Source organism: Oncorhynchus clarkii, chromosome 2 (assembly GCF_045791955.1).
Source record: "Oncorhynchus clarkii lewisi isolate Uvic-CL-2024 chromosome 2, UVic_Ocla_1.0, whole genome shotgun sequence".
NCBI classification, from domain to species: Eukaryota; Metazoa; Chordata; class Actinopteri; order Salmoniformes; family Salmonidae; genus Oncorhynchus; species Oncorhynchus clarkii.
In genome coordinates this window covers 25,562,301-25,575,749 of record NC_092148.1, presented here as the reverse complement: position 1 = coordinate 25,575,749, position 13,449 = coordinate 25,562,301, and the positions used below count along the sequence as shown (strand labels likewise).

Sequence of the window (13,449 nt, the reverse complement as noted above, 5' to 3'; positions counted from 1 at the left end):
GAATTCCGCATTAACTATTTATCAATTGTCTCTGAAGGGATATAGCAAAGTGTACACTCGCCAGCCAATCAAAACGTAAAATGTATTTATCTTTACCGTTCAATGCAGAGAGAATGCATTTTTATATCCTCTCTTCGTGGAAGTTTTTATCTGAATGTTATTGGAAAAACATATAGATATATTTGTAAAGCTAATTCAAGGAAGGGGGTGCCCAATGGGATAGGCAGTCGAAGTCCCTCCCACTTGTCTTTTCAAACATTACACGACAAAAGGTTGGTCATTTCCGCACCAGACTCACTGTTGTAGTTAGCAGTCAACGATGGGTGATATTTGAGCAACAAAGTAGCTAACCGCTAGCTTTTCGTAAAATAACAGCTAGAAGTGTATATTTTATTTATTTATCAAACGCTTGTTTCTTTATCTAAACGTTAAGCCAAGATGAGTCTGTCGAAGTCGATTGCACGAGCCACAACTACGATGTTGCATTTTCAAAATGGAGGATCTTCGTACCTAGCTGATGATGCTAGCCCTTTGTACTATTTCGACGGGGCCGTATGTGCTGCGGCGTCACCGAAGTCTAAAGTGGACTTGGGAAATGGGACCGGCGATACTCCACCACGACCCACGACGTTAGGAGTGAATGTCGTGAAAAGCAACGTCCTCGATAATCATTTGTCAGACCGAAGCAACAATGACGATTCTTTGCCCTGCACTCCTCAGATGGCGTCAGAATGTGGGCCTGAACTATCGAATTGTCCATCGGGCGATGAAGTATTGGAACATGATACCATACAACTCATTGAGATTTTTTTGGGGGACTACACAGGACTGTCTCAGCCTCGATGGAAGCAAAGCAAGCCTCTTACGACCATGAAGCGAGTGGTGGAGGACGTAATAGCAAAGCACCGATATGCATACAAGGGTACGTAGATTTACAGTAATGATCTCTATAGATCCTTATGGTACTGTATATCCTAATTTTCTGTTTAACAGTGGTACTGAGCTCATTATGCGCTAACTTGGTTAATAACATAGCAATATTATCAGTAATACGTTTCGTTCGTTTTACTCAGACCTAGATTTTAAATGTATTTTTAGGTATGGTCGTCAAACTTGACTTGGATGATCGATGCGATGACATGAGCGTCGTCAATTCTGTGGCCAAGACCATGTTCAGTGATGGGATCACGAACTGGGGTCGCATCGCCAGCCTGGTGGCATTTGGCGCAGTGGTGAGCCAGCACCTGAAGGAGAGTGGCAGGGGACACTGCGTTGATTTGGTGGGCCAAGAGATTGCCACATACCTCCTCTCTGACCAAAGGGACTGGCTGGTCAAAAACAATGCTTGGGTGAGTCATCTATGTGTTCCATTAGTCATTTGAAAATGTGAGCTAATCTGAGGATAGTTAATCTTATTTAGTTTAATTGTTCAGTAGCTAATCATGAACCAAACTTTGCCTTTTGTCGCCCTCTCAGGATGGATTTGTAGAGTTCTTTCATGTTCAAGATCCTGAGTCCTCGGTAAGGAACACCCTCCTAGCCTTTGCTGGAGTTGCTGGGATTGGGGCAACACTTGCCATGTTGATCAGGTGAATTGAACAATACTTACCTGTTACTTTTTTCAACGAAGAAAATGGACTATGCCCGCAAGTTCTCTGAAATCCTTGATAGCACCATGGTTGGAATGAGTACCCAGTGATGTCCTGCTTAGTCAAAGAAGAGGGTCAGTCTGTTGGATTATAGTGATGGACTGAATTGGGACGGTGCTTTGGTGTCAAGCTCAAGTTTGCTTTTTCCCCGCATCAACATTTTGGTGCCTTTTTTTATTTGAGGGGTCATTTGAGGATATTTGGTAACAGTCTCCAAATATATTCATCTGACTTCTTAAATCTAATGGACTTGTTAAATGGCGCTTTTATTTAATGTAAAAAGTACAGACATTTTATTTTTGTAATAAATGTATAGTTGAATTTAGACTCGTACAAAGTTAATTCATCTGCAAACTGTCAACTCTCTTTTTAAGTAATCAAGATGGAAAAGCACTAGCTAATAGCTATAATTCACAATGGCAAAGTTCTGCCTCTGACCATAAATTTGGCTCAAATGACTTGTTTCTAGTCCTTGTGATATTAGTCATACATGTACATACAGGGATTGGTGTAAGAAAGGCAGAACCTGCATTGAACTGACCACTGAGGGCCTTAGAATTCAACTAAGAAGGTATACCCAGGTTATGGGCATTGACAATGGAAAGTGCTTACAGCAGAAAGGCTTTATTTTATATGGAATTAATTGCCTTAGGGTCTTTATGACATGCATGTATGTCATAAAGCCCCTATCTCCCCTACACCACATTCATAAGTCCTTATTCCTGTTCCTTGGGGTAGATTTTCCAGTCTTGCCTGGCAATGCATGTGTGTGGTTGCAATGTGACTTCCTGGTTAATGAAATCTTGTGACTGTTGCACTAGGCTTTACTGGAAGGGGGGACCTGTTTGAAAAAAATTCCATTCTCAAGACTATGCTGATTTGTATTTGAAGTGTTTCATTTCCAAATTATTGCTGGCAAATTCCTGTAATCTCCTGAAGTTAAATGATTTAAAGGATAAAATCATGCAACTTTATTCACTTTTGTGACTGCAATGAATAAAGGATGTGACTTTATTCACTTTGTGGCTGCAATTGTCTCAAAGCAGAAGTTTGACGGTTAACTTGCTGTGAACTTTTGAGACTACTTCTCGGAAGGGAGGGAGATTTTGTGGAACGACAGCAGTGACGTCTGCACTGTGCTAGTTTCTGGTGCTGAAAAGTAAACCCATACACAAATGAATTCCTGTGTTGTACATAGTCATCTACACACACACAGTTAAGTGTGTTTATTCACACCATATCCCCGAACATGCACTGTGAGGTTATTTCCTAGAAATTAAACTTCTGTGGTAACCACGCCTATATGTGTGTCATAGGCAGACCTCCACCACGGTATCACTTCAGCTGCAGCCTCAGTTGTCAGAAACATAATTATTAAACTAAGTCCACCAGAACCTCTTGGTTGCCTCAACCTGAGTTGTCAATAAAATAAGTTAACAGCAGTCCAAAGATCTTTTACAATGTTGCATAATGTCAGTGACCACCTTTTTAGCTATTAAGTTTGAGATTTTTCCACATAATGCATCTGACTGCTCTGTCTGCGCCACAATCATAGCTTTGCAACAGTTGAAGCAAATATTAACCACATCCTTTGTTGCTCACACTAATTTACCAACTTGAGTTTCTTCTGCATATTTAATCATGTCTGATACCAAAGCAGTATTTTATCACCGAGTGCCACAAGATGTAACGCATCCAGTCTCAATTAATTTAATGATATGCAAAATAAAATTACGTCATTGAAATCCTCTTGCACATAGGCCATAAAATGACTGAGCGACAGCCCGGAAATTACCCCTGTTCTTTCTTTGCATATGTCCGTCACTGATAGTGTATACATGTAGAACGGTCAGAACCAGACTGGTTATTGTAGCTGAGGCTTTCACCTAAAGCTTAAGGAGGAGAACTGGAGCGAGGGGGGGGCTCATGGCGGAAGGAAGCATTGCACATTGCTGGCCTATCAAATTCGGCATGCTTTTAGGCAGCTATGGAAATCAGCCACAGAGCAGGTATTGTTTGACCTCTGCTGGACCCAAGGGAAGTTGGAGATATCCCAGAGCGTAGTGATGCAAGTTGAGGGGAAATGAGAGTTCACTTTTGTGTTTGCACTCTGTCTCATAAGAACAGTTCTCCAAATGTGTAATTTATGAGGTTGTCAATGAGAAGATGACATGACTACACTGTAGAAGACTCACTAGTCTCACCTAGGCTAATCTTGGATCAAATTCACATTACCTGTGTCAGAGCATGCCATATTTCGGATAAAGAAGATTTTCTTTGGTAATGAAAGGTGGTATGGAAACAACAATATGCTAGAGCAGGAATTCCCAAACTGGGGTATGTATGCTCAATGCTGTCCGGGGTATGCCAAATACAAATGTGATTCACAAGAACAAAAAACAAGTATGTGTGTGTGTGTATATATACACACACAACTGTTCCAAAGTTTGGGGTCACTTAAATGTTCTTGTTTTTGAAAGAAAATCACTTTTTTGTCCATTAAAATAACATCAAATTGATCAGAAATACAGTGTAGACATAGTTCATTTTGTAAATGACTATTGTAGCTGGAAACGGCAGATTTTTTATGGAATATCTACATAGGCGTACAGAGGCCCATTATCAGCAACCATCACTCCTGTGTTCCAATGGCACGTTGTGTTAGCAAATCCAAGTTTATAATTTTAAAAGGCTAATTGATCATTAGGAAACCCTTTTGCAATTACGTTAGCACAGCTGAAACTGTTGTGCTGATTTTAAAGAAGCAATAAAACTGGTCTTTAGACTAGTTGAGTATCTGGAGCATTAGTGGGTTCGATTACAGACTCAAAATGGCCAGAAGCAAATAACTTTCTTCTGAAACTTGTCAGTCTATTATTGTTCTGATAAATGAAGGCTATTCCATGTAAGAAACTGAAGATCTGGTACAATGCTGTGTACTACTCCCTTCACAGAACAGCACAAACTGGCTCTAACAAGAATAGAAAGAGGAGTGGGAGGCCCCGGTGCACAACTGAGCAAGAGTACAAGCACATTAGTGTCTAGTTTAAGATACAGACGCCTCACAAGTCCTCAACTGGCAGCGTCATTAAATAGTACCCGCAAAACACCAGTCTTAACGTCAACAGTGAAGAGGAGAATCCGGGAGCACATCCGATGCTAGCATCAGTAATTCTACATTTGTTGTTAGCCCAGCTAGCAAGGACACTGACAGTTGTGAATCTGATGCAACCAATGCGCTACTGCCCCCTTACCCGGGAAAGCACCAAACCTGTTGGGACGTTGGACCATTGTAGAGGTGCAAATATGATGAGAACTTCATTGATTTGGGGTTCACTTATATTGGGAGTAACCCTAACCCTCAGCCACAGTGTGTTAGTACTTTTGCACATATCTCACAACTCGATGAAACCTTCACTCTTGCGCAGACATTTAGAAACTAAACATGCCAATTTGAAAAAAAAAGCCACAAGTTTTTTTTAGCTAGAATGAAGACTACTTTTGAGTAGTAAGACGTGTATATAAAAGTAACAGATGCCATTAATAAGAAGGGGCTAGAAGCATCCTATATGGTCAACTACCAAGTGGCTAGGACAGGCAAGCCCCATACTATTACGGAGGACTTAATTCTTCCTGCTTCCGTGGATATGGCTGGGGGGAAAAGCCCAAAAAACTATACAGACAATGCCTTCATCTAACAACGCTGTTTCATGACGCATCAGTGACCTGGCAGGAGATGTTTTGAAACAATTACTGCTTCGCATACAACCAGTGAATTCTATGCATTACTGCTGGATGAGTCAACAGACCTGGCAGGCCTGGCACAGCTCCTGGTATATGTCTGTTACGTTTATGGGGGGTCAATTAAGGAAGACATCCTCTTCTGCAAACCACTGGAAACCAGAACAACAGGAGAGGATATTTTGAAAGTACTGTACAGCTTTGTGACATCAAATGGACGTGTTGGTATCTGTACTGATGGCGCAAAAGCCATGACAGGGAGACATAGTGGAGTGGTAACATGCGTGCAAGCAGCTGCTCCTGACGCTACTTGGGTATACTGCAGCATCCACCGAGAGGCTCTTGCTGCCAAGGGAATGCCTGACAGCTTGAAATATGTTTTGGACACTACAGTGAAAATGGTTAACTGTGTTACTTTGTTAAAGCAAGGCCCCTGAACTCTCATGTATTTTCTGCACTATGCAATGATATGGGCAGCGGCCATGTAACGCTTTTACAACATACAGAAAGAAGTGCGCTGGTTATCAAGGGGCAAAGTGTTGACACGTTTTTTTTTGTGACAAACTCACACTCATTCTCATATTCATTCTTATGTTTAATAAATGTATTGTGTGTGTGTGTGTGTGTGTGGCAGGCTAACAATGATGGCAAAACAACATTTGAGTGTGCTCACACTGGTGCTAGAAGGGGTACGCAGCTGGAGGTTGAATGTTTGAAGGGGTACGGGACTATAGAATGTTTGGGAACCACTGTGCTAGATTAAACATACTTTGTACTTTAATCTAATTTAATGTGAACAGTGTTGTTGTGGGGGAGGGATGCAGCTATTTCAAGCCTCAATTTAGGGAATCCTTTCAAAGGGTTATGTTGCGCTTAGTCATGATCCCTGTGTGTGTGTGTGTGTGTGTGTGTGTGTGTGTGTGTGTGGGGTAGTTCTGTTTGTTCAGATCTTCTCTGTCGTCTCTGGTTACAGTACAAACACACACCCATAGAGGTCTTATGAGGAATCATAATAGGCCCTCTCCATGGTGACTGGTGCTCACATCAGACCTCTCCTAACCCTCCTGATAATGACGTTGGAAGCCACCATGTTTACCGTCACCAACGGGCTAGTTCATGTGGGCATTGCCAAGCACTTGCTACTCAGGCCTGGGCAACTCCAGTCCTTGGGGGCTTGATTTGGTGTCACACTTTTGACCCAGCTCCAGGTAAACCCTGACTCTAATAATCAACTAGTCATGATTTTCAGTTAAAAATGCAATTAGTTTAAATCAGTTGTGTTTGCTAGTAGGGCTGGGCGATATGGCCAAAATCTCATATCCCGATTATAGGTCATTTAATATCCCGATAACGATACATATCACGATATAGCACATTTTCTGTAAATTCAATGAATAAATAGTTTATATAAAATGACCACATGTAAAGGCCTATTTATTATTACATTTTGAATTATACTCAACAAATAAAAAGGTACTTACTCATATTTGATTATTTATTTTATTTAGAACCTATGCAAATGTTCAATTAAGCATGTAACAAAATATAAAATATGAATGTATCAAATTTAAAAAGGTAAATAGGAAACACTTCAACTATAGTTGCAAACAAAATAAATATAGGCCTAAAATAATATATATAATATACAGTTGAAGTCGGTAGTTTATATACACTTAGGTTGGAGTCATTCAAATTCGTTTTTCCACCATTCAAACATGTCTTGTTAACAAACTATACTTTTGGCAAGTCGATTAGGACATCTACTTTGTGCATGACACAAGTAATTTTTCCAACAATTGTTTACAGACAGATTATTTCACTTATAGTTCAATGTATCACAATTCCAGTGGGTCAGAAGTTTACATACACTAAGATGACTGTGCCTTTAAACAGCTTGGAAAATTCCTGAAAATTATGTCATGCTTTAGAAGCTTCTGATAGGCTAATTGACATCATAGAAAATTTGTGGACAGAACTGAAAAAGCGTGTGCGAGCAAGGAGGCCTACAAACCTGACTCAGTTACACCAGCTCTGTCAGGAGGAATGGGCCAAAATTCATCCAACACATTGTAGGAAGCTTGTGGAAGGCTACCCAAAACATTTGAACCAAGTTAAACCATTTTAAGGCTATGCTACCAAATACTAAATGAGTGTGGTAACTTCTGGCCCACTGGGAATGTGATGAATGAAAAAAATGATTCTACTATTATTCTGACATTTCACATTCTTAAAATAAAGTGGTGATCCTAATTGACCTACGTCAGGGAATATTTACTAGGAATAAATGTCAGGAATTGTGAAAAACTGAGTTTAAATGTATTTGGCTCAGGTGTATGTCAACTACCCACTTCAACTGTATAACACACACACAAACGATCAAACGTTTTAGAGCACCTACACTCATTCAAGGGCTTTTCTTTATTTTGACAATTTTCTACATTGTAGAATAATAGTGAAGACATCAACTATGAAATAACACATGGAATCATGTAGTAACCAAAAAAGTGTTAAACAAATCAAAATATATTTGAGATTCTTCAAAGTAGCCACCCTTTGCCTTGATGACAGCTTTGCACACTCTTGGCATTCTCCCAATCAGCTTCATAATGGAATGCAGGTGTGCCTTCTTAAAAGGTAATTTGTGGAATTTCTTTCCTTCTTAATGCGTTTGAGCCAATCAGTTGTGTTGTGACAAGGAAGGGGGTCTGCAGCAATACGCCATCCCATCTGGTTTGGGCTTAGTTCCACTATCATTAGTTTTTCAGCAGGACAATGACACAACACCTCCAGGCTGTGTAAGGGTTATTTTATCAAGGAGAGTGATGGAATGCTGCATCCGATGACCTGGCCTCCACAATCCCCCGACCTCGACCAAATTGAGATGGTTTGGGATGAGTCGGACCGCAGAGTGTAGGAAAAGCAGCCAAGAAGTGCTCCGCATATGTAGGAACTCCTTCAAGACTGTTGGAAAAGCATTCCAGGTGAAACTGGTTGAGATAATGCCAAGAGTGTGCAAAGCTGTCATCAAGGCAAAGGGTGGCTACTTTGAAGAATCTCAAATATAAAAAATATATATGTACCGTTCAAAAGTTTGGGGTCACTTAGAAATGTCCTTGTTCTTGAAGCTATTTTTTTGTCCATTAAAATATTAGATTGATCAGAAATACAGTGTAGACATTGTTGATGTTTTAAATGACTATTGTAGCTGAGAACAGCATATTTTTTAAATGGAATATCTACATAGGCATATAGAGGCCCATTATCAGCAACCATCACTCCTGTGTTCCAATGGCACGTTGTGTTAGCTAATCCAAGTTTATTATTTTAAAAGGCTAATTGATCATTAGAAAACCCTTTTGCAAATATGTTAGCACAGCTGAAAACTGCTGATTTAAAGAAGCAATAAAACTGGCCTTTAGACTAGTTGAGTATCTGGAGTATCAGCATTTGTGGGTTTGATTACAGGCTCAAAATGGCCAGAAACAAATAACTTTCTTCTGAAACTCATCAGTCTATTCTTGTTCTGAGAAACATTTGACCTCTGTCATTGCCAACAAAGGGTATATAACAAAGTATTGAGATAAACTTTTGTTATTGACCAAATACTTATTTTCCACCATAATTTGAAAATAAATTCATTAAAAATCCTACAATGTGATTTTCTGGATTTTTTTTCTAATTTTGTCTGTCATAGTTGAAGTGTACCTATGATGAAAATTACAGGCCTCTCTCATCTTTTTAAGTGGTAGAACTTGCACAATTGGTGGCTGACTAAATACTTTTTTGCCCCACTGTATGTGGAAGTGTATATTGGCTATGGCGTCTCAAAATGGACAAACAGTATTGCCACGTTTCTCTTTTTTAGCAAAGGTTGTTTAAGGGCGTATGCAAGCACACTTGTTCAGTTCAACTGCCAAGATCGGCTGATGTGTGTCGAAGTCTTAGGGCAGTTGAAATCAGTGAGGGGCATAATTTTTGGGGTTTCTTGCATTTGGAATTCTATTGAATTCTACTTATCACGCTATGCCACAATAAACATAAAGTTCAAATGCTGAGACTCCGAGACCATCGAGTGCTTTTGAAGTCACAGGTAGGCGTGAAATCTGTAGCCCCCGTTGCATTGTATCAGCACAATGGACAATGCCCTATACACTAAAGCGAGGCCGTTTTGGTAATGAATATTTATATAATAATTAACCTATTACAAACAGCCTACGTGAATGCAGCAGTACACACAGCTGTCTTACCAAAATATTACAAACTAAATGCTGAAAGTAGTAGCCTAGTTATTCATGCATGCAAACATGCAACATGCAAACTTTTTTTCTAAGAGTGTAGACTTACCTGGGCTCTTCCAAGATCGTCAGGAACAGTCAGAGTTGGAGGGGCCTGTGGAGCCATTATCCTGGAGGGAGCTTGTGGAATGGCGGGTAGGCTCTGCACCTGACGCTCGGTAGCATCGTTGCTGCTGGGCTTGGCGGCAGCTTCGGTGGTTTGATGCTGCTGCTGGTCCTTGCTCTCCTTTTCCTTTTGGCGAAGCCAATTTATAATATCCATTATGGCAGTGGCAGATTATCTGGTTAGAGCTAACTAAATAGGCTAAGGCAAATAATACTGACACTTTTCACAGCTAGCTTAGAAGCTAACTAAACTGTGGTGGTGGGGCGTGAGGCAGAGATGAGTGAAACAGCTTCAATGGTAAATTTGACCCTGCCCTTATATATCAAAATCTAAATCTAAAATTACAGATGGAGGCACATCACGTTATTCACTTAGCCTACCAGAGATGAGAAGCATTTTCCACACTTTTTATGGAAACCCAAAGGAGTCAAACTTAACCACCCCAGTGGCTTTCCATGGCCCCCCTATACACACCGCGGTGCGATGTGTCCATTGCGCTGACACATTGCAGCAGAGATGCAAATTTTGTGCCAACCGACAAATCAATCATTTGACCTTTTTTGTTATTTTTATATAGGGACATAAAACTAAAACTGAGGCGGGGCACAAGTTTCAACTGAGGGAACAGAGCCTCCTTTTCCCCCCTTGTGGAGTTGGGCCGAGTTCCAGTGTAACTTGTAACAGATTGGCTTCACGTCACACATACTTCAGTGTTCAGGCCATCCACCCTACGCAGTCCTGGCCTGCCTGATGCGGCTCAAGTGGTAGACAGCTAGGGAGAGCTGTGACACACTGATCTGGATAAAACTCCTAAAGTTGTTTTGGATGGGGGCAGCGCTCGGGGGGGGGGGGGGGGGCTGTGAGTTGATGGCCATGCTGGTGTTTGAGTGAGAAAGACACAGAGACTTTCCAGACTCTTAAGTCAGGAGGACTTTGCAGACTAACACAGTCCACCCCCTCAAACACTGTTGGGATCTAGCTTAATGTTAACTAACTGGCATGAAATTCAAGCGTGAGGCCGAGACGTTATCTGGAAACAACCATCTAGCTACCTATTGGCCAGTAATGGCAGCATTTGAGAAGAAGCTGCTCATAGTGGGAGATGGAGCGTGTGGAAAGACCAGTCTGCTCATCATCTTCAGTGTAGACCAGTTCTCCGAGACCTTACGCGCCCACTGTCTTTGTGCAATATGTACTTGTATATGAGTGAATTTTCTATATGAACACTTCCCTTGTGAGCCTGTACTGCAATGTAACTGAAGTGCTCAGTCAGGTGACATGTTGTGTCATACCTGCCAATTTAGTGCACACACTGTGACCTATAGTCTTTATGATTATTTTGAATATTTGATCATACAGGCATAACGTTTTTTGAAACAAATGTGCATCATATAAAACCCTATGTGCATCTTCATATGCACGCACAAGGACCAGCCTGGAAAACTCTTGTTAACACAAGTGTTAACAGGTATCTTTTGCTATTTGTGTAATAATAACTATGTTACATTTAAAAAAAAATCTCTGTTCTTGCTTTGTCTAGGGTGTTTCTTAATCATGCCTCATCTCTGCCTGGTCACACCCATGAAACTAGCCAACTACCAACACAGAATCAAATACCTGTAGCTCAGGAGTGGACTACTAGCATATATGTGATGTTCTTCTCTTCACCCAGTTGGTTGCAAGAGAAGCATTCTATAAATGTGCCTTTTGAGGGCATGTTTACCTACAGTATGTTAAAACAGACTTTACCGGAGGAAAGAAAAATAGGTAGTGCACTAGATAAGGTGTCCCAGATTTGACCTTTGTTCTCTATCGCCATTTCCTGCCTGTGCATAAAGTCAACACTGCACAGCAGAGGTTTGTCACCTGTAAAGTTGTACAGGTTTAGAGCATGTTGGTAACAGGTTTGTTTCTATGCCATCAACTACTTTGTATTGTATATGCTTTAAGTAGTTTGTAGTCTTCTCTTTCTGGAATGTGGAAGTTTTACCCTCCCCATTCAGGCCTAACTTTAACATCAAGGAATGTCTCAGACTATAACCACAACAGGCTAAAAGCTTATTTTTTTTATTTTAAATCAGGTCACTATCTTTAATTCACTAAAGCTTCTCTCACAAAAAACTCTTTTTTTTCTCAACAAGATTTGGATTTAGGCTATTTGCAAGTTTATGTAACTTCTACAAGTGGGCTGGCTTTTCAATAAAGCAAAGTTGGGGATTGGCTGAAAGTTTCTCCACTTCCCCTTAGCAACAGCCAACTAAGTCCTGCCCCTGAAACTTAAAAAGCAACAGTTTCCCAGAAGTCAGCTGACACAGAAGTTTATCTGTGACAGCAGAGAGAATGGAGACTAATCTTATACGCAGTCCATTTTACTTCCGAATCAAATGGTGCACTGGTACTTTGGATTAATATGACATGAGATGTAGTGCAGGGCCAGAGTATAGCCTTGGGAATTCTAGAGTTTGCCCAGTTCTCGTAGTGCTGTAATACATGCCACCTCAGTGTGAACTCTGAACCCAATCCCACACACTCAGAGTTGCATGGCCATGGGGCTGAGCTCACATCTCATCCACATGGTACACTGTGTCATGTCCTCAAATGTAAAGCACATTCATTGTCTTTGTCAGTTGAACTGTTAATCTTGCATTAGACTGTCTTGCCTTTGTATGAATAATTTGCTGTTCCACTTTTGGACTACCTTGCCTTCAACTGAATAACTTGTTCCACATTTACCAACATTAAGGCCAAATTCATTTTACACTGAACAAAAATATAAATGCAACATGCAACAATTTCAAAGATTTTACTGAGTTACAGTTCGTATAAGGAAATCAGTCAATTGAAAAAAAAATGCATCAAGCACTAATCTTTGGATTTGACATGACTGAGAATACAGACATGTATTTGTTGGTCACAGATACCTTAAAAGAAAGGTAGGGGTGTGCATCAGAAAACCAGTCAGTATCTGGTGTGACCACCATTTGCTTCATGCCGCCAGACACATCTCTTCTGCATAAAGTTGATCAGGCTGTTGATTGTGAAATGTTGTCCCACTCCTCTTCAATGGCTGTGTGAAGTTTCTGGATATTGGCAGGAACTGGAACACGCTGTCGTACACATCGTTCCAGAGCATCCCAAACATGCTCAATGGCTGACATGTCTGGTTAGTATGCAAGCCATGGAAGAACTGGGACATTTTCAACTTCCAGGAATTGTGTACAGATCCTTGCAACATGGGGCCATGCATTATAATGCTGAAACATAAGGTGATGGCAGTGGATGAATGGCACGACAATGGGCCTCGGGATATCGTCAAGGTATCTCTGTGCATAAATTGCCATCGATAAAATGCAACTGTGTTCGTTGTACATAGCTTATGCCTGCCCAAACCATAACCCCACCATCATGGGGAAGAGAACTCTGTTCACAACGTTGACATCAGCAAACCGCTTGCCCACACGATGACATACAAGCTGTCTACAATCTGCTATTTAATCATCTTATATGCCACACCTGTCAGGTGAAAGCATTATCTTGGCAAAGGAGAAATGCTCACTAACAGGGATTTAAACAAATTTGTGCAGAAAATTTGAGAGAAATAAGATTTTTGTGCGTATGGAACATTTCTGGGATCTTGTATTTCAGCTCATGAAACATG

At 40.7% G+C, this 13,449-nt stretch overlaps 1 protein-coding gene across 1 annotated transcript; it reads left to right on the top strand.

Annotated features, from left to right (window-relative positions):
* Positions 1-250: 250 nt before the first annotated feature.
* LOC139364973 (induced myeloid leukemia cell differentiation protein Mcl-1 homolog) lies at positions 251-2,663 on the top strand. The gene is made up of 3 exons (XM_071102256.1): positions 251-922; positions 1,099-1,349; positions 1,477-2,663. Exons 1-3 carry the CDS (start codon positions 439-441, stop codon positions 1,591-1,593), a joined length of 852 nt encoding a protein of 283 aa, XP_070958357.1. The 5' UTR covers positions 251-438; the 3' UTR covers positions 1,594-2,663.
* Positions 2,664-13,449: the final 10,786 nt, after the last annotated feature.